The sequence below is a fragment of the Pseudophryne corroboree genome, chromosome 11, assembly GCF_028390025.1.
Source record: "Pseudophryne corroboree isolate aPseCor3 chromosome 11, aPseCor3.hap2, whole genome shotgun sequence".
Taxonomy (NCBI): Eukaryota; Metazoa; Chordata; class Amphibia; order Anura; family Myobatrachidae; genus Pseudophryne; species Pseudophryne corroboree.
Genome location: NC_086454.1, coordinates 297,137,651 through 297,160,258, shown reverse-complemented (window position 1 = coordinate 297,160,258; position 22,608 = coordinate 297,137,651). Strand labels below are relative to the sequence as shown.

Sequence of the window (22,608 nt, the reverse complement as noted above, 5' to 3'; positions counted from 1 at the left end):
GTAGCCTATCTATACAGCGGCATATCCCTATTGTGCCGATAAATTAACATGTCAAATGCTGAGCTTTATACACACTTAAACATTATAAAAAGAGTTCATCAAGGCATCGAAATACATAAATATGTACATGGCATAAACAATAATAAATAAAAATAGAACTGTGTATTAAAACATGATCAAGTAAACGTGTGTAAACAACACCAGGAGCTGATCATATCACAAACAATGTCCATGCTACTCAATCCTCACCTACAGTATGTATGTCTCAAATAGACAATCTCATAGTCCTCTATATCCTATATATATATTACAAAATAATAAAAAAGAGATATTGCATCTGCCCGTAAATACATCATTATTCATTAACCAATAACTGTATTAATCAGAATAATATAATCAGTATTTCAAAAACTTAAATAAGTCACATACTGATCATCCCTGTATTAATTGTAACCTCGTTACCATTAGTAACCCCAGCAGGATAATTAGGCAGACGGAGGTCTTTCCTGGCACTAGCAGGTTCAAATGATAACCTAACACGGACACGGGTGTAGACGCCAGGTTTCTACAATTAGGTTATCATTTGAACCTGCTAGTGCCAGGAAAGACCTCCGTCTGCCTAATTATCCTGCTGGGGTTAGAAGCCGTGCGTCTCCGTACCCTCATGCTGACATAATGGCTGGCGACCCGCTAACCGGGACGCCGGCTAGTACTCACCACTCTTCTATCTTCTGGCTCTGTTAGTGGTGGCGACGTGCTGCGGTAATGTACGCTCGCCGTGGTGCGGCTTGCGAATAGTTCCCTCAGGAGCTAGTGTCCTGTCAGCGGGGAACGGGAGCATTAATCCCCTCCCCCTAAGTCCCACGAAACAGGCAGGCTGGTGCCATCCAGACCTGCTTGAAAATAACAAACAGAAAAATAACTGCAGAAAACTCTTCAGGATCTTCCATAAGCGTGACCGGCACATTTTCTAAACTGAGTCTGGTAGGAGGGGCATAGAGGGAGAAGCCAACCCACACTGTCAAATTCTTATAGTGCCCATGGCTCCTAGTGGACCCGTCTATACTCCATGGTACTAAATGGATCCCCAGTATCCTCTAGGAAGTAAGAGAAAAAAGATCTATTTGCAATGGGCATCTCTATAGTGTTTCTCTAGAATCAGATCCATCTGATCACAGATGCCACCAAGACTCTCATCCATGCACGTATCATTTCCTGCCTGGACTTCTGCAACCTCCTCTATCCTCGTCTTTCTCTCAGCGGCAATCTATTCTTATCCTGCTACACTGCTCTGTGATGCCCTCATCAACTTGACAACTACTTCGCTAGCTCCCCATTCACCTCAGAGTACAATCTCCTCACACTCACATATAAAGCCCTCTATCACTCCACTCACTCCTGCATCTCCAACTTCATTTCCCCCTTCTCCTCCATTGACCAATCCTGCTCCTCATCCCTGGTCACCTCCTCTTACTCCAGGATTTTCCCCCTGTTGCCCCTCAGCTCCAGAACTCACTCCCTTTTTCAGACTCTCTCTACCAGTCTCCAGACCTTCAGCACGAACCCTCATAACTCCCTCACAAAAGCCTATCAGATGTCCTCATAACTCATCACAATTCCCCACCTGGCTTCCCATGAATACATGCATGTTTTTATATTTGACCATTTTGTGATTTTGTGTTTATCCAACTCCCTGGAATATCTACTGTGATTATATACGTTCCAGAGCATTATATTTCTATGACTGAATTAAGAATTCAACTTTCTACTGTATGTCACTTCTTCAAGTTTAAATGTTTGACAGCAACTGAGAAATACGGCACAGGATGAGATTATGCAGACACAGTACAAATATGACCATACTTACTGCTGTGGAGTCGTCTGTGAATACTGGTGGAAAGTGATTGTTTAATGCTTTCAGAATTTCCAACAAAGGCTTCTTCTCTTCAATCATGTTGAGCACAATCTGTGAAAATCAGACACCGTGGGCTGGATGTAATGACTGCCTGAGTTCAGTGGCCATGCGGGATGCCAGCCAAACTCTAACTTTTTTTTAAAGGGGCAATCACTTACAAGCATGGTTTTGCCTTGAAAGTGATTGCCCTTTTAAAAAGATGTCCGCGTTCGTAGGGGAATCATTCAATTGTTTTTTTGTGCGGCTGTATGTAATGGGCGCCCACCTGAACTATTCAATTGTTTCTGCCAAAGAACACGAATCTTGTGGGTGTCCATATTTCTTCTAGAGCCATACTGGGGTGGAGAACAGAAATCAGAAATTGGCACGCTAACTAGGACTTTAGATGGGCTTAGCTGCTTTATGAGACGAAACCCTGGACATTTGGGTGCAACATGTGTGATAAGTAATGCAGTCGCGCCAGTTGCAAAACAATTAAATAGCTCCGTCGGGAGCGCATTACTTATCTCCACCAAAAAACAAACAAACGACTAAATTCCCCTCTTAGAGGCAAACACTGCCACACATCTCACCTTTCCTCTCAGACCGGCACTTAGCTTGGCATAGTGTCTGTAGCAAAGCAGACCTGGAGCCTGTTCATGGGTTAAGTCTAAGAAGTCGAGAACTCTCCCGAAGTTCTGAACATCCCTACTTTTCAGCACCTGCCAAATGGCCTTGGCCACCACAGGAAGCGATAACCCTGAGAGATCAGAAGCAAGACAAAGTTGAAAAGTCAAAACAACAGTAAGCACATGCCCAGTGACGTATGACATAATCGCTTTCCATCTCCTGCATAAATTAGGATTTATGTGTTTCAGAATCACAAGTTTAGTAACTGCAAATCTAGTATGACAACGGCTTACTGAATAGCCACCGTCTTCTTAACACAGAATAGTTTCTTTTGAAGGCATTGTAGAGAGTAACAGGAACAACAGTGTTAAATTGTAAGGACAATTTTTATAAATAAATTATTGTCACTGGCCACTAGGTGGCGCATATATTATACATATCTCGAGCAAGTGCAAAAATTACACCTATAAAAACAAAAAGCTTTTCAAAGCAGTTGGATGTATTTTCCCCAAGGCTTTACAGGGAATATTTGGTCATTCACATTAGTCCCTGTTCCAGTAGAGCTTACAACCTATATTCCCTATCACATGGACAAATGCACATTAGGGTTATTCAATGCCAGAGCCAATTATCCAACCAGTGTTTTTTTGTTTTGTTTTTTGTATGGGAAGAAACTGGAGCACCTAGAAGAAACTCTCGCAAACATTGGAAGAACATACAAACTCCAAACATATACATAAATAAACTCAGGACCCCAAACCTGTGAGGCAGTATTGTAACAACTAGGCCAACCGTGATATATTATTGAATACATAACTGTATATTTTATGACATATCCACCGACATTGCACAATTTTCATGTTGGATTACATTTCCACAATGTGGAGGAAGCAAAAAAGGATCAAATAAAGTCTTTGGAAGTAGTTATGTTGCCGGTTAGTGTATTCTTAAAAGAAAATGATAAAAGGAGTTATGGTAGACTTAGCATTGTTAACTCTCTTTCTGCGAGGTACATTGGGTTTCACAGGGAAACATCAGGGTGTAGAGTGGATCTTGATCCCGAGGCACCAACAGGCTAAAGCTTTAGTTGTCCCAGGATGCACTGGGGCCTCTTCTATAACCCCGCCTCCAGGCACTGAGAGCTCAGTTTCGTTAACCAGTCCAATGCAGGAGCAGGCAAGAGAGAAGGCAGATGTTAGTCACATAGAACCACATACTCATGACAGGAGAAGGTACCAGCAGCTAATGCCATACAACCCAAAAAAGCTAGGTGCGTCAAGGTGGGCGCCCTGTGGAACCCAATGTACCTCGCAGAAAGTGAGTTAACAATGGTAAGTCTACCATAACTCTCCTTTTCTGCAGCAGGTTACATTGGTTTCCACAGGGAAACATCGGGGATGTCCTAAAGCAGTTCCTCAAGGGAGGGGACGCGCCTTAGCAGATGTGAGAATCCGGCGTCCAAAGGCAGCATCCTGGGAGGCGAAGGTATCAAAGGCATAGAACCTAAGAAACATGTTCAGATAGAGGCAGTCCTCTCCACATAGATACGGAGAGCCCTAACCACATCCAAAGAACGTTCTTTGGAAGACAAGTCCGAATAGATAAAGGCAGGAACCACATTCTCTTGGTTAAGGTGAAATGATGACACCACCTTATGTAAATAACCAGGCCGAGTTCGGAGAACCGGCCGATCACGGTGAAATATCAAAAAAGGTGGACGACAGGACAAAGCGCCTAAGTCTGTCTTGCAGAAGCAATAGCCAGCAAGAACAGGACCTTGGCCATGAGCCATTTAAGGTCCACTGATTCAAAAGGTTCAAATGGAGACTTTTGCAGGGCATGCAGTACAACTGACAGATCCCATGGAGCCACAGGAGGGACATAGGGAGGCTGAATTTCGCAGAACACCCTGTGTGAAAGTATGAACATCAGGTATAGATGCAATTTTCCTCTGAAACCATACCGACAAGGTAGATAATGAACCTTGAGGGAGGCCAGACAAGGGCCTAAGTCCAGGCCTCTTTGCAGGAAAGTCAGAATTCTGGAAGTTCTGAATCTATAGGCATCATAATTCTTATCAGCACACTGGATGAAGTAAGAATCCCATACCCTGTAATAAATCCGGGTAGAGGCCGGTTTGCGGGCCGTCAATATAGTTTGAATAACTGCCTTGGAAAATCCTTTGGCCCTCAGGAGTGATGCTTCACGAGCCATGCCGTCAAAGCCAGTCTGGCCAGGTCTGGGTAGAGACAAGGGAGCGACTCGTAGTAGTATTCCTCCTTCTTGTTTGAACTTCTGTAGGACCCTGGGCAGGAGTGACATTGGAGGGAACACATAGGGAAGCCGAAAATTCCATGGAACCGCCAGTGCGTCCACGAACGCTGCTTGAGGATCCCTGGTCCGAGATCCAAAGACCGGAACCTTGTGATTGTGTCAAGACCCAATGAGGTCTACGTCCGTTAGGCCCCACTTGTCCACTAGGAACACTTCTGGATGAAGACTCCACTCTCCGACGTGCATGTAATGGCGACTGAGGAAGTCCGCTTCCCAGTACAGGACACCCGGAATGAACACTGCCAATATGGCTGGCAGATGGCGTTCCGCCCAATGAAGGATCTTTGACACTTCCAACATTGCCATGCGGATTCGAGTGTGGCCTTGATGTTTTATGCATGCCACCGTGGTGGCGTAGTCTGACCGTACTTGAACAGGCCTGTTTTGTACCAGAAGCAGGGCAAGAGATTGAACACTGCCCTCAGCTCCAGAATATTTATGGGGAGAATGATTCCTCCCTGGTCCAACTACCTTAAAAATAGTGTTGCTCCAATACCGCTCCCCATCCCCTCAGACTGGAGTCCGTCATCAGCAGGACACAGTAGGGGATGCAGAAGGGACGGCCCCTGCTCAATTGCTGATCCTGGAGCCACCAGGTCAGCGACAGATGAACCTCCGGAGTCAAAGAAAACATCCGAGATCTGATCCAATGAGGTAGGCTGTGTCGAAGTCGGAAAATATTACAGTACACACATCACGTACAAACTCTACACAGATGGCCTCCATGCGCGTACTTGTTCTGCCGTGCGTGCACATATCCGCAAGTTACGTATGACCACTCACGCGGTCCTGCATATTAGCGCGTGGTATGAGTAATTACGGTAGCATTTGTACTCGCATGGAAAAGCCACAAAGACATATCACATATTTAATCCACATAGTGCACAATGAACACATAGCCCACATGCACCACACCAGCAATTTATACTTGTTTAAATGGTACAACAACAAAGGGATTCACCTTTACAGGATATGAGGGGACAGCATTAGGTTATGAGGTGGTGTTTGGCATCCATCTGTAGGGTATTTTAATGGCAACATTCCGGTAGCAGTTTGCAGAAGATAGCACGCTCCTGCGCATAATTATGCGTAGGAACAGAATATTGGTATTATACTGTAATTACTGTACTCTGATATTCGGCAGGAACCCAGTGGAGACCAACTGCAAGCACACCTGGAACAGACATCGCCCACCTATTCAAACCAACCTATGACCCCCTCCTGTACTGTAAATGACCAGCCCTTTGACCTATGGATGAAGAGGTTACAGTTTCCATTGTATTGTGTTTTTACCAACTGTATAAAAGCCAAAGCTGCCTAGCCAGTCACTCTCTCTCTCTGAAGGTCATCTTGCTTGATTGATCTGAGCACCGGACCGTGTGGCGCTGGCAAAACCAAACGTATGTACCATTGTATTGTAGCCTCTTTTCTCTTATTGTAATTGTATATCTGTTGTAACCCCCTTTCAGCAATTATATGTTGGTGGGTTGGATCCCAACATCTTAAATACAATTGGTGTCGTGTCTCCTCCCTGCTAAGGTTTAAAGTATATTTCAGACACACGTGTAGCTGATTGTGCTCTCAGTGTTGTGTGTGTGTGCATGCACTGCGTGTACTTTGTACGTCCGTCGCGGCGTGTGTACGCAAAGTGCGTACACGGTACGGACCTTTGTATGCTAACTGTGTAAAAAGTACGTAGGTTAAAGATTCCATCCAACAGCCACAGCTGCTCGAATTTCAGTGTAAAAGGTATTGCTTTTTCTGTCATGTATGTTAAGCAGCTGTCCCACTTGGAAAAGATTAACCATTGTAGTGGGCGGGAATAAAATTGAGCGTACACTACCATGTCGAAGGTCGACATCATCAGGCCAAGTACTTGCATCGTTGAGTGTATTAACACTCTGGGGCGACAAATGAAGTGTCTTATCCTGTCCTGAAGCTCCAGAACTTTGTCTGGAGACAGGAACAGTCATTTACTGTGCGTGTCCACGAGTGCCCCTAGGTGCACAATGCTCTGAGCTGGGACCAGCGAATACTGCTTCCAATTGATTAGCCACCCATGGGCTTGCAGGAAGGTCATTGTCAGTTGCAGATGACTGAGGAGAACTTTGTGGAAATTTGCCAAAACCAGTAGGTCGTCCAAGTACGGCAGGATTCTGAATTCCTGGCGACGGAGGTGGGCCGTCATCACGGCCATGACCTTGGTGAAGAACTGAGGAGCCGTAGCCAGTCCAAATGGCAGAGCCTGGAATTGGTAGTGAAGGTCGCCAATAGCAAACCACAGGAACTGCTGATGCGACATGGGAATAGGAATATGCAGATATGCATCCGGTATATCCAGGGATACCATATGGTTTCCAGGTTCCATAGCCAGTACAATGGAATGCAGCGTTTCCATATGAAACCAGGGCACTCACAAACTTGTTCAGAGATTTGGCCTGAAGGACCCATTGGGTTTCGGGACAAGAAACAGGGTCAAGTAATAAGCTCTGCCTCTCTGGGACTGAGGTACCAGCACAACCACTCACCACAGTTTGTAGAGCTTGCACCTTTAACGGATCCGAAGGGAGGGCCATAGTGCAGAACTGGTGAGGGGGACGTCTCTCTTGAAGGAGACCGCGAACCGAGAGACAAATTTCAGTACCCATGCGTCTGTAGTGGTCTTTAACCAGACCTGGGCAAACTGTAGAAATCGGCCTCCTACCCTGGGATCCCCCAGATGGAGTCCCGCCCCGTCATGCAGCAGACTTGTCATATATTGAAGTGGGCTGCCCAGGATTGTTTCGCCTTGTGCTTTGTGATTTTGGGAACATGACATTGTCTCTGGTATGCCTGACCTTTTGCTTTCCCTTGAGGCCGAAAGGAACGAAAAGTGGTACCTTTTGCGTTATGTGCAGAAGGATTAGTAGTGGGGAGAGAAGCGTCTTAGCGACTGCTAATTCAGAGACTATTTTATTTAGGTCTTCCCCAAACAAAATGTCCCCAGTGAAGGGGAGTACCTCCAAGGTCTTTTTGGAGTCCAGGTGCACTTTCCACGACCTCAACCACAGTATGCGGCGAGCCAGGACAGACGTAGTCGACGCCTTGGCTGCCAATACACCCACCTCAGAGGACGCCTCCTGAACGTAATAGGCGGCGGTGGTAATGTGAGACAGGTATTGTCTGGCATTGTCAGATATATCCTCGGGCAGCACTTCCTCTAATGCCTGAACCCACACCTCAATACCTTTTGCGGCCCAGGAGGCAGCTATAGTGGGTCTATGAATAGCTCCAGTAAGGGAGTATATAGACTTCAGGCATACCTCCATGCGCTTATCTGTCGGCTCCCTCAGTGAGGTGACAGGCAGAGTGGATGACACCACCAGACGGGTGACATAAGAATCCACCGACGGTGAAGTTTCCCATTTGTTACATAACTCTGCAGGGAGAGGATAGCAAACCAAGGCCTGTTTAGGCAGAGGGAATTTCTTCCCTGGATTAGACCTGGGTTCCCGTCTGATATCCACAAGATGATCAGAATGGGGTAATACAGTTTTTTTTTTTTTTAAATAGAGTAATTTTTATTCAACAGCATATTAAAGATACAGACATTTCAGTATACACTGGGAAGCACAACTGGAATTACACGACATTCTGAGTCATACTTTTTTCCAAGGGTATACATATACGAATGACATTCCCCGTATTGCTATTCCCGTGCAGTCTTCCCACAATATACATATTTTCTGAAGTCTGTAAACAGGTCATGATTCACATACTTATCATTTTAGATATTTTCTCCCCAAACCTTTATTGTAATTACCCCGTCTAGTAGGCCTTATATAGCCCACAACCCCACTACCCCCGAACAGAACCCTCTAAAACAAACTCAAGCCTAGTCAAGCTAAGGTGTGTATGGTGTGGTGTGGCAGTTAGATAGTTAAACAACTACGTTAAAGGAGAGGTAAAGGCTCGGCCCAGCGCCCCAGGGCCCAATTTGCGCTTCGCAGCGAAAGCCGGTGGCCTCTAAATCTGAAGGGCAAGGGAGGTGTATGTGGAATTGATCCAGGGAGACCATATCTTCTCGTATTTGGTAAGGGCATTATATTTCATATATACATAGCGTTCTTTTAATAGAGTATCGTTTACCAAACTTTTGAAAGCAGGTATCGTGGGAGGACGCGGGGCCATCCATGTCCGCGCAATACACACCTTTGCAAGAGCGCACACACTGCGGGCATACATGCTTTCCCATCGGGACCCAGAGTCAGAATCGCCCACCCCCAAAATACAAAATCTCGGAGTCAGCAAACCTCTCGGTATCCCCGTATGTTCCAGAATCGACCCGACCCCAGCCCAGAACACCTGCAGCAACGGGCATTCCCATATGAGGTGCCAGAATGTGCCTCCAGCAGCCCATAACTTGGGGCAAACATCAGCACTATCAGACCTAAATCTGGCCAGCCTGCTCGGCGTCATGTATGATCTATGCAGAATGAAAAGCTGTATCTGCTGAAACTGCAGCGATTTGGTGACCTGGCTCGGATTGCCCAGAGCGCGCTCCCAGTCTTCCCCGTCTATGGGACCCAAGTCACACTCCCAGTTCTCCCGAAGATTCGAGAGCGGGTCTGCATGTATTGTTTGAAGAAGGTACGAGTAGGTGAAGGAGATCACCTTGACTCGACCCAGTGAATGTAGAAATGTTTTTATGGGGAAGGGAAGGAGCGCCGGGGGAGAATCTCCGAACTGCGCCTGCAAGGCGTGCCTGAGCTGTAAAAATCTGTAAAAGTGAGAGTTCGGGAGTCCAAACTCCTCCTTTAATTGCTGAAACGATTTCAATGAACCATCACTATATAACTGGGACAGTGAGACTATCGAATATGGAGCCCACACCTCCCCGCCCTCTAGAGACCCCAGTTCACTAAGCAATGTGGAGTGCCATAGGGGAGTGTCCGGGTCCATACCCTCGTACCCAAGCAGGCCCTTCAATGCTAGTCATATCTTCATAGCCTGAAAGACAATAGGAGGTGAGAATCTAGAAGGGTTTCCCCCCACCAGGACCTGTGTCGGGGAAAGATCCGGGTAATAGCACCGAAGGTATGCCCAACCCAGTCCAGTCCCCTCCCCTCCTCGAAGCCACATACCGATATGTGATAGCTGAGCAGCATAGTAATACAGTTGGAAGTGGGGCAAGGCCAAGCCGCCGTCCCTTTTTTGTCTGGTAAGGGTGGTTAATTTTATTCTAGATCTTTTATTGGCCCATATCAAGGACGTCAGGACATTATTTAATTTCCTGAAGAAGGCTGGAAAGATGTATACAGGGGACTGCAAGAGAACATACAATAGTTTAGGCAAAACTACCATTTTAAAGAGGCCGACCCTACCCGTCATTGTCAGTGGAAGCTTACAGCAAGCTCTCGATTTGCGCACTACTGTCTGTACAAGAGGGTCAAGGTTTAAGGGCACAAAGTCTGATGGGTCGTTGGTAATTAGGATCCCGAGGTACTTAAACTGGACTGTCCAACACAGCGGTAGGGATATTTTCGGAACCTGGGGGAGGGAGCCTATAATGGGCATAATAAATGATTTGGACCAGTTTATGCGGAGACCCGAATACCCACCAAAGGTCTCAATGACCCGCAACACAGTGGGCATCTCCACCGCGTAGTCTCGAAGGAATAACAGCAAGTCATCCGCATAAAGGGCTATTTTATCAGTGCAGGAACCCGTATCTATTCCCCCAATGTCCGGGTGCGACCTGATCAAGAAAGCCAGGGGCTCTATGGCAAACAGGGCAGGAGAGAGGGGGCATCCCTGTCTGGTGCCCCGTGTCAAAGGGAAGGAGGAGGAAATGTAGCCGTTCACCAGGACCCTGGCGCGCGGATTCTGGTATAGCAATTTGATCCATTGTATAAAGTTTGGGCCAAAGCCCATGTTCCTCATGACTCCCCACAGGTAAGGCCACTCAACGCTGTCAAATGCCTTGGCTGCATCCAGTGAGACCACAGCCGCGTCCGAGGGGAAGTCATGAGGAGCCTGCAAAATAGTGTATAGCCTGCGCAGATTAATGGATGTGGATTTCCCAGGCATGAAGCCGGTTTGATCCGGATGAATTATAGATTCAATTACTAGGTTGAGCCGGACCGCAAGAATTTTCGCCAGGATCTTGGCATCGGTGGGGATAAGGGATAGTTTGGGGTCCTTACCAGGTTTTGGAAGCATTATGAGAATCGCCTCGGACATTGAGGGAGGAAGGCTGTTAGCGGCAAACATATCAACATACGTGTCAAGCAGCTGAGGACCAAAGAACTCAATGTATTGTTTATATAGTTCCGTGGGAATACCGTCACTACCCAGGGATTTACCACTAGGAGACACCTCCACCGCCGACGTCACCTCCTCCAGGGTCAGAGGCGCGTCCAAGGCGTCCCTAGCCTCAGGGAAGAGTTTAGAAAGGGGAATATTTGTCAGGTATAGGTCTAAGTCCTCCGTGGAACATGTCAGTCAACTATCATATACCTCACTAAAGTAGCTGAGGAACATCTGTGCGATGTCAGGGGTGTTATCTACCGTGGAGCCGTCGGAGTCAAGCAGCTGCGCTATCGTGGTCCCAGGTCGGTCATAATGCACTAAGTGGGCCATCAAACTACCTGGTCTGTCCGCCTGCATATAGATGTTAGTGGCCCTAAACAAGAGGGAACGTGCATTTTTGTCTGAAAGGTGAGCCAGCCAGGCCTCCTGAGCCACCAGCCAGCGGGTTTTCAGCGCAGGGGTACCCTCAGTCAGGTATCGCGTCTCCAGATCCCTACACTCAGTCTCAAGCTGTCTTTCCGTTGCCCTGCGAGCCACCTTGCAGGCAGCAATTTTGCCAATCAATGTACCTCGCAAATACGCTTTGAATGCATCCCAAACAACCGGGGCCGGGGCCGTTCCCGCATTATCCGCAAAAAATCCCTCCCATGTGGGCGCTAAATCCGGGCATTCGCCCAGCTGGGCCAGCCAAGATGGATGCAGCCGCCAATATGACTGTCCCCTCTGACATTCCCCATCTATTGACAGCACCAGGTGTGAATGATCGGACACCCCCCGTGCTTCGTAACGGACATCCGTCACGCCAGGCAGAAGCCCAGGCGAGACCAGGGCCAGGTCGATTCTGGAAAAAGAGCCATGTGTACCCGAATAGCAGGAGTATTGCCGAAGATTAGGATTCCGAATCCTCCAGGCGTCTACCCACTGCATACTATCTAGAAAGTCTGCGAATTTAGATCTAGATGAAATTAAGACGCCCCCCGCCCCTTGATCTCGAGGAGCCCTCCATCTATCCAAAGAGGCATCCAACACAGTGTTGAAGTCCCCCAGGCAGATGACAGGGGTGTGGGGGGAGGAAGCAACAAATGAGGCGGCCTTTTGCAGGACATCATATGAAAACGGGGGGGGGGGGGGGGAACATACACAGACAATAGGAAAAAATTAAGTGAAAACAGTTTACATTCTATGAACACGTATCTACCGTGTGGATCTGTATTTACCCTGATCATCTCAAACTGAACAGTCCTCTTTATCATTACCGACACCCCTCGGGAATAAGAGGAGTGCGAGGAATGATACGCCCACCCCACCCAAGGCCTTCGGAGCGACAACAGCCTATTTCCCTCCAAGTGGGTTTCGCTTAAACAAATGATATCCGGGCCATATTTCTTGATCATTTTAAATACTAAGGATCGCTTAACTTTGTTGTTGATGCCCCGGACATTCCACGCCAAAATTTTTAAGGGAGGCATGTCGGCCAAGTTATCAACAGGGGCACAACACTCCTAGCAACCGCCCGTCCACCCGGCGCTCCGCTCACGTAATCATGTCGTCCGCAGGCCCCGGACCCCGAGCCGAACCCCAGAAAACAGTGCAACCCCACCACACCCTCTGAATAACAAGTATATAGGCTTCGTAAATTCAAAACATATAACAGAAAAACTGCTGAGAGGCCAACAGCGGCCTCCAAACATCCCCCCACCCCGTATACCTCCCCGAACTGTGGCATACCCATATCCCTAACCAAACTTTAGCCCTGAAGATCCCAAAGAATACGGCAACACTGTACCAGGCGTACAGATCAAAACAACCCCAATACCAAAACCTTTATGCGTTTATACGTTTATAACAATTCTCAGCAAAGTCCAGAACCACTAAACGAGAGGAAGCTCCCTGGACTTATACTTGCGGAGTGTAGGCCCATAGAGGAGGGCGACCCGATGTCAGTCTGGAGCCAGCTGGCGGACCCCTGGAGCATATCTGTCCAACCAGGAAGCCGCCTCCCTGGGCGAGCTGAAGAATTTGGTCTCCCCGTCCGCCACCACACGCAACCTGGAGGGAAACAGCATCGAGTAGGACAGATTCTGGTCACGAAGGCGTCGCTTAATGGGAAGAAACTGGGCCCGGTCCTTTTGAACGTCCGCTGCAAAGTCCGGAAATGCCGACACCCGGATTCCATTCCGGATCAGGGGGCCCTTCACGCGTCCCAGGCGCAGGACAGAGTCCCGATCCTTGTAGTGCAGGAATTTTGCTATAAAGGTTTGTGGTGGGGCGCCTGGGGGTAAAGGCCGGAAGGACACGCGGTGAGCCCGCTCCACTGCAAACTGAGAGGTAAAGGATTCAGCACCGTATACTTCATTTAGCTAGGACTCCAAGAAATCTTCGGGGTGTGCCCCCTCTTCCTTTTCGGGGAGGCCTACGAACCTCACGTTATTTCTGCGGAGTCTGCCCTCCATGTCCAGGAGTTTGGTTTGCAACGTCGTGACTTGTTGTGTAACTGCAGACACCGATCGTTGTAAAGGACCGCTGAGGTCTTCCAAGTTGGAGACCCTTGTCTCAGTTTCGCCCACCCTCTCCCGCACTCGCTGGACGTCCTGTCGCAGCAGTGATAAATCACACTGCACCTTCTCCATCTTGTCCGACAGACGTTGTTCACTGGCCGCTATGGCCTCCAGGACCTGCAGGATGGAAGGAGCAGATGGCTGTGTATTCACCCCTGAGTCGGCCCCGGCCGAGGGATCCATTCTGGCAGGGGGGGGAGAGTTTAGGAGATGACTGCGTCGACTGGGTTGCAGGCTGTCGAGCAAACTTCTCCAGTTTAGCCGCGGCCGCACTCTGGCCGCCCCTCACCATCGTATCAAGGCCCAGCAATACTCAGAGTCCCAATATTCAGTGTCAAGAAGTATAGCAGTGGGTGGTAAATGCAGTATCAGCAGCACGCCAGGCACTGGGATAGACAGCTGTTATATTGAAGGGAGAAGGGGGACCAGGGGAGTCCAGTGGTATAAATAAATATGTCCAGTGTATGGTATTCCAACAGCATAAGCAATAGGCAGGACAGCTGGGACCAGTTCCAATCCTCCAGCCCAGTACAATCTTCACCCACACTGCACCCTGCTGTGAGGAGAGACACAGGAAGCTGCAGGTAAAATGGCCGCCCAGCACACAGATTTCCCCTTCTTCCCTCCCTGCACCAGCCTTCAGGGGAGCAGGATTATTTATGTGTGGAGCCCTGGGGGTGCAGGAGTGGGGTGCCGCTTTCCTCCGGTGCCGCTGGCCGCTGTGGCCGCCTCGGGTGCGCGATCGTGTGCGCGCGCGCACGCGCCCGGCGGAGCTCCAAAATAGAGGCCGGGGACTGAATTGCGGCCTTGGCCCGGAGTCCGGGAGGCCGCTGGCGTTAGCCGGGGACACTCACACGGATCCACAACGGTGCCTGCCGCCTCCCCAGTGCCGCCAGACAGGAGAGGAGTCCAGAGAAGACCACAAAAGGAGCCCCAGGATCGATACAGGATTAATATCCAGGGAGCTCCTCGATCCTGCTGCCTAGTCCCTTGCCGCCGTGGCCACGCCCCCTGGGTAATACAGTTTTAACCACCTTCTGCTGTTAAAACTTGTCAGTTTGCTTTGCCACCGTAGTGGAATCATCATCAGTGATTTGTAGAATATGCTTAATAGCAACCACTACGGTAAGGACATCAATCTGCAAGGGAGAATCCTCCTCAGTAACACAGGATTCAGTGTCTGACAGGACCGTATGTTCCCCCTCCTCTTCAGATGAAACATCAGAGAGGTTTGTGGATTGTGAGGAGGAAGCTGCCCGCTTAGAGGACACAGAAACACGGTTGGTTAGACAAATTTTCCGCCCAAGGCGGATTAACCATAGGGGCAATATGTGGTGGCAGTGGCACCAGTGGTCCCATAGGGGGGCGCTAGGCGTTCCATCAGAATACCCAGTAGGTTTGTGAACGCAGCCCAGTGTGGCTCCTGTGTAGATGAAGGAGCTGCGGACTGATTGGGAGATGCATGGCAATTAGTACACAGACCATCATATAACACTTTCCCCTCTGGTAAATCCTTGGAGCATGCTCTGCATGATGCAGGAGCTTCTACTGATTTACTGCCCTTTCTGTCAGGGTTACTCACGGTTGTGAGATCATCAGACATCCATTGATTCACTTTGGAGATGTCATGGAATTAAGAAATACCATATCAATCATGTTTAAAGTTTTAAGTTTTTAATATCGATGTATTGTTCTTAAATAGAACACACAGCAACTGTACAAACCGTGGTTCGTTGTCAAACATATGAATAAACGGTCTTGTTTACAAATTGTGGTCATAACCAATAGAGATGAGCGGGTTCGGTTTCTCTGAATCCGAACCCGCCAGAACTTCATGTTTTTTTTCACGGGTCCGAGCGACTCGGATCTTCCCGCCTTGCTCGGTTAACCCGAGCGCGCCCGAACGTCATCATGACGCTGTCGGATTCTCGCGAGGCTCGGATTCTATCGCGAGACTCGGATTCTATATAAGGAGCCGCGCGTCGCCGCCATTTTCACACGTGCATTGAGATTGATAGGGAGAGGACGTGGCTGGCGTCCTCTCCATTTAGATTATAAGAGACTGAGAGAGATTTACTGGAGCTGACTAGGAGGAGTACTGTTACTGTAGAAGTGTAGAGACTGAGTGGAGAGAGTTTACTAGTGAGGACAGTGCAGTTTACTTTATAATCCGTTCTCTGCCTGAAAAAAGCGATACACAGCACACAGTGACTCAGTCACATACCATATCTGTGTGCACTGCTCAGGCTCAGGCCAGTGTGCTGCATCATCTATTATCTATATATAATATTATATATATCTGTCTGACTGCTCAGCTCACACAGCTTATAATTGTGGGGGAGACTGGGGAGCACTACTGCAGTGCCAGTTATAGGTTATAGCAGGAGCCAGGAGTACATAATATATTATATAGTGAGTGACCACCAGACACACAGTGCAGTTTATTTAATATATCCGTTCTCTGCCTGAAAAAAGCGATACACACAGTGACTCAGTCAGTCACATACCATATCTGTGTGCACTGCTCAGGCTCAGGCCAGTGTGCTGCATCATCTATTATCTATATATAATATTATATATATCTGTCTGACTGCTCAGCTCACACAGCTTATAATTGTGGGGGAGACTGGGGAGCACTACTGCAGTGCCAGTTATAGGTTATAGCAGGAGCCAGGAGTACATAATATATTATATAGTGAGTGACCACCAGACACACAGTGCAGTTTATTTAATATATCCGTTCTCTGCCTGAAAAAAGCGATACACACAGTGACTCAGTCAGTCACATACCATATCTGTGTGCACTGCTCAGGCTCAGGCCAGTGTGCTGCATCATCTATATATATTATATATCTGTCTGACTGCTCAGCTCACACAGCTTATAATTGTGGGGGAGACTGGGGAGCACTACTGCAGTGCCAGTTATAGGTTATAGCAGGAGCCAGGAGTACATATTATATTAAAATTAAACAGTGCACACTTTTGCTGCAGGAGTGCCACTGCCAGTGTGACTGACCAGTGACCTGACCACACTGACCACCAGTATAGTTAGTAGTATACTTATATTGTGATTGCCTGAAAAAGTTAAACACTCGTCGTGTGACTTCACTTGTGTGTTTTTTTTTTTTTTATTCTATAAAAATAAAACTCATTCTGCTGACAGACAGTGTCCAGCAGGTCCGTCATTATATAATATATAATATATACCTGTCCGGCTGCAGTAGTGATATATATATATTTTTTATATCATTTATCATCCAGTCGCAGCAGACACAGTACGGTAGTTCACGGCTGTGGCTACCTCTGTGTCTCTGCACTCGGCAGGCAGTCCGTCCATAATTGTAATACCACCTAACCGTGGATTTTTTTCATTCTTCTTTATACATATATAGTTACATAGACATCTTCTCTTTATCAACCAGTCTATATTAGCTGCAGACACAGTACAGTACGGTAGTTCACGGCTGTGGCTACCTCTGTGTCTGCACTCGGCAGGCAGTCCGTCCATAATTGTATACCACCTAACCGTGGTTTTTTTTCATTCTTCTTTATACATACATAGTTACATAGACATCTTCTCTTTATCAACCAGTCTATATTAGCTGCAGACACAGTACAGTACGGTAGTTCACGGCTGTGGCTACCTCTGTGTCTGCACTCGGCAGGCAGTCCGTCCATAATTGTATACCACCTAACCGTGGATTTTTTTCAGTCTTCTTTATACATACATAGTTACATAGACATCTTCTCTTTATCAACCAGTCTATATTAGCTGCAGACACAGTACAGTACGGTAGTTCACGGCTGTGGCTACCTCTGTGTCTGCAGTCGGCAGGCAGTCCATAATTGTATACTAGTATCCATCTCCATTGTTTACCTGAGGTGCCTTTTAGTTGTGCCTATTAAAATATGGAGAACAAAAATGTTGAGGTTCCAAAATTAGGGAAAGATCAAGATCCACTTCCACCTCGTGCTGAAGCTGCTGCCACTAGTCATGGCCGAGACGATGAAATGCCAGCAACGTCGTCTGCCAAGGCCGATGCCCAATGTCATAGTACAGAGCATGTCAAATCCAAAACACCAAATATCAGAAAAAAAAGGACTCCAAAACCTAAAATAAAATTGTCGGAGGAGAAGCGTAAACTTGCCAATATGCCATTTACCACACGGAGTGGCAAGGAATGGCTGAGGCCCTGGCCTATGTTCATGGCTAGTGGTTCAGCTTCACATGAGGATGGAAGCACTCAGCCTCTCGCTAGAAAAATGAAAAGACTCAAGCTGGCAAAAGCAGCACAGCAAAGAACTGTGCATTCTTCGAAATCCCAAATCCACAAGGAGAGTCCAATTGTGTCGGTTGCGATGCCTGACCTTCCCAACACTGGACGTGAAGAGCATGCGCCTTCCACCATTTGCACGCCCCCTGCAAGTGCTGGAAGGAGCACCCGCAGTCCAGTTCCTGATAGTCAGATTGAAGATGTCAGTGTTGAAGTACACCAGGATGAGGAGGATATGGGTGTTGCTGGCGCTGGGGAGGAAATTGACCAGGAGGATTCTGATGGTGAGGTGGTTTGTTTAAGTCAGGCACCCGGGGAGACACCTGTTGTCCGTGGGAGGAATATGGCCGTTGACATGCCAGGTGAAAATACCAAAAAAATCAGCTCTTCGGTGTGGAGGTATTTCACCAGAAATGCGGACAACAGGTGTCAAGCCGTGTGTTCCCTTTGTCAAGCTGTAATAAGTAGGGGTAAGGACGTTAACCACCTCGGAACATCCTCCCTTATACGTCACCTGCAGCGCATTCATAATAAGTCAGTGACAAGTTCAAAAACTTTGGGTGACAGCGGAAGCAGTCCACTGACCAGTAAATCCCTTCCTCTTGTAACCAAGCTCACGCAAACCACCCCACCAACTCCCTCAGTGTCAATTTCCTCCTTCCCCAGGAATGCCAATAGTCCTGCAGGCCATGTCACTGGCAATTCTGACGAGTCCTCTCCTGCCTGGGATTCCTCCGATGCATCCTTGCGTGTAACGCCTACTGCTGCTGGCGCTGCTGTTGTTGCCGCTGGGAGTCGATGGTCATCCCAGAGGGGAAGTCGTAAGCCCACTTGTACTACTTCCAGTAAGCAATTGACTGTTCAACAGTCCTTTGCGAGGAAGATGAAATATCACAGCAGTCATCCTACTGCAAAGCGGATAACTGAGGCCTTGACAACTATGTTGGTGTTAGACGTGCGTCCGGTATCCGCCGTTAGTTCACAGGGAACTAGACAATTTATTGAGGCAGTGTGCCCCCGTTACCAAATACCATCTAGGTTCCACTTCTCTAGGCAGGCGATACCGAGAATGTACACGGACGTCAGAAAAAGACTCACCAGTGTCCTAAAAAATGCAGTTGTACCCAATGTCCACTTAACCACGGACATGTGGACAAGTGGAGCAGGGCAGGGTCAGGACTATATGACTGTGACAGCCCACTGGGTAGATGTATGGACTCCCGCCGCAAGAACAGCAGCGGCGGCACCAGTAGCAGCATCTCGCAAACGCCAACTCTTTCCTAGGCAGGCTACGCTTTGTATCACCGCTTTCCAGAATACGCACACAGCTGAAAACCTCTTACGGCAACTGAGGAAGATCATCGCGGAATGGCTTACCCCAATTGGACTCTCCTGTGGATTTGTGGCATCGGACAACGCCAGCAATATTGTGTGTGCATTAAATATGGGCAAATTCCAGCACGTCCCATGTTTAGCACATACCTTGAATTTGGTGGTGCAGAATTTTTTAAAAAACGACAGGGGCGTGCAAGAGATGCTGTCGGTGGCCAGAAGAATTGCGGGACACTTTCGGCGTACAGGCACCACGTACAGAAGACTGGAGCACCACCAAAAACTACTGAACCTGCCCTGCCATCATCTGAAGCAAGAAGTGGTAACGAGGTGGAATTCAACCCTCTATATGCTTCAGAGGTTGGAGGAGCAGCAAAAGGCCATTCAAGCCTATACAATTGAGCACGATATAGGAGGTGGAATGCACCTGTCTCAAGTGCAGTGGAGAATGATTTCAACGTTGTGCAAGGTTCTGATGCCCTTTGAACTTGCCACACGTGAAGTCAGTTCAGACACTGCCAGCCTGAGTCAGGTCATTCCCCTCATCAGGCTTTTGCAGAAGAAGCTGGAGGCATTGAAGAAGGAGCTAAAAGGGAGCGATTCCGCTAGGCATGTGGGACTTGTGGATGCAGCCCTTAATTCGCTTAACAAGGATTCACGGGTGGTCAATCTGTTGAAATCAGAGCACTACATTTTGGCCACCGTGCTCGATCCTAGATTTAAAGCCTACCTTGGATCTCTCTTTCCGGCAGACACAAGTCTGCTGGGGTTGAAAGACCTGCTGGTGACAAAATTGTCAAGTCAAGCGGAACGCGACCTGTCAACATCTCCTCCTTCACATTCTCCCGCAACTGGGGGTGCGAGGAAAAGGCTCAGAATTCCGAGCCCACCCGCTGGCGGTGATGCAGGGCAGTCTGGAGCGACTGCTGATGCTGACATCTGGTCCGGACTGAAGGACCTGACAACGATTACGGACATGTCGTCTACTGTCACTGCATATGATTCTCTCAACATTGATAGAATGGTGGAGGATTATATGAGTGACCGCATCCAAGTAGGCACGTCACACAGTCCGTACTTATACTGGCAGGAAAAAGAGGCAATTTGGAGGCCCTTGCACAAACTGGCTTTATTCTACCTAAGTTGCCCTCCCACAAGTGTGTACTCCGAAAGAGTGTTTAGTGCCGCCGCTCACCTTGTCAGCAATCGGCGTACGAGGTTACATCCAGAAAATGTGGAGAAGATGATGTTCATTAAAATGAATTATAATCAATTCCTCCGCGGAGACATTGACCAGCAGCAATTGCCTCCACAAAGTACACAGGGAGCTGAGATGGTGGATTCCAGTGGGGACGAATTGATAATCTGTGAGGAGGGGGATGTACACGGTGATATATCGGAGGGTGAAGATGAGGTGGACATCTTGCCTCTGTAGAGCCAGTTTGTGCAAGGAGAGATTAATTGCTTCTTTTTTGGGGGGGGTCCAAACCAACCCGTCATATCAGTCACAGTCGTGTGGCAGACCCTGTCACTGAAATGATGGGTTGGTTAAAGTGTGCATGTCCTGTTTTGTTTATACAACATAAGGGTGGGTGGGAGGGCCCAAGGACAATTCCATCTTGCACCTCTTTTTTCTTTTCTTTTTCTTTGCATCATGTGCTGATTGGGGAGGGTTTTTTGGAAGGGACATCCTGCGTGACACTGCAGTGCCACTCCTAGATGGGCCCGGTGTTTGTGTCGGCCACTAGGGTCGCTAATCTTACTCACACAGTCAGCTACCTCATTGCGCCTCTTTTTTTCTTTGCGTCATGTGCTGTTTGGGGAGGGTTTTTTGGAAGGGACATCCTGCGTGACACTGCAGTGCCACTCCTAGATGGGCCCGGTGTTTGTGTCGGCCACTAGGGTCGCTAATCTTACTCACACAGCTACCTCATTGCGCCTCTTTTTTTCTTTGCGTCATGTGCTGTTTGGGGAGGGTTTTTTGGAAGGGACATCCTGCGTGACACTGCAGTGCCACTCCTAGATGGGCCCGGTGTTTGTGTCGGCCACTAGGGTCGCTAATCTTACTCACACAGCTACCTCATTGCGCCTCTTTTTTTCTTTGCGTCATGTGCTGTTTGGGGAGGGTTTTTTGGAAGGGCCATCCTGCGTGACACTGCAGTGCCACTCCTAGATGGGCCCGGTGTTTGTGTCGGCCACTAGGGTCGCTAATCTTACTCACACAGCTACCTCATTGCGCCTCTTTTTTTCTTTGCGTCATGTGCTGTTTGGGGAGGGTTTTTTGGAAGGGACATCCTGCGTGACACTGCAGTGCCACTCCTAGATGGGCCCGGTGTTTGTGTCGGCCACTAGGGTCGCTTATCTTACTCACACAGCGACCTCGGTGCAAATTTTAGGACTAAAAATAATATTGTGAGGTGTGAGGTATTCAGAATAGACTGAAAATGAGTGTAAATTATGGTTTTTGAGGTTAATAATACTTTGGGATCAAAATGACCCCCAAATTCTATGATTTAAGCTGTTTTTTAGTGTTTTTTGAAAAAAACACCCGAATCCAAAACACACCCGAATCCGACAAAAAAAATTCGGTGAGGTTTTGCCAAAACGCGTTCGAACCCAAAACACGGCCGCGGAACCGAACCCAAAACCAAAACACAAAACCCGAAAAATTTCAGGCGCTCATCTCTAATAACCAATCAATTATATTATCATTTAGCTCCCCTAGGAATCGTGTGTGTGTGTGTGTGTGTGTGTGTGTGTGTGTGTGTGTGTGTGTGTGTGTGTGTATATATATATATATATATATATATTAAAAAATATAAACAGGATTTTAATACCTACCGGTAAATCCTTTTCTCCTAGTCCGTAGAGGATGCTGGGGTCCACTTATTGACCATGGGGTATAGACGGTTCCGCAGGAGCCATGGGCACTCTTAAGACTTTTCAATGGGTGTGAACTGGCTCCTTCCTCTATGCCCCTCCTCCAGACTTCAGTTATAGGAACTGTGCCCAGGGAGACGGACATTTCGAGGAAAGGATTTACTTTAATACTAGTGGTGAGATACATACCAGCTCACACCTCAACCATGCCGCACACATGGCAATCTACATAACACACGCCAACAGGCATGAATCAATTGCAGCAACAAGCTGAAACTAACATAACACAACTTGTGTATAACTAAACTGCAGGTAAAGTACGCACTGGGACGGACACCCAGCATCCTCTACGGACTAGGAGAAAAGGATTTACCGGTAGGTATTAAAATCCTGTTTTCTCATACGTCCTAGAGGA

General features: G+C 47.9%; 1 protein-coding gene across 3 annotated transcripts in view; it reads right to left on the bottom strand.

Moving 5' to 3' along the window:
• Window positions 1-22,608, bottom strand: part of LOC134969499 (uncharacterized) — a 128,101-nt gene that overhangs the window by 60,827 nt on the left and 44,666 nt on the right. For 2 of the 3 annotated variants that reach the window (XM_063945494.1, XM_063945492.1), the window contains exons 2-3: window positions 2,488-2,654; window positions 1,868-1,966 (exon numbers count right to left, since the gene is read on the bottom strand). In XM_063945494.1, coding sequence (XP_063801564.1) covers window positions 1,868-1,966; window positions 2,488-2,654 — 266 coding nt within the window. The remainder of the gene's footprint in view (window positions 1-1,867; window positions 1,967-2,487; window positions 2,655-22,608) is intronic. The other variant, XM_063945493.1, reaches the window with a different exon arrangement.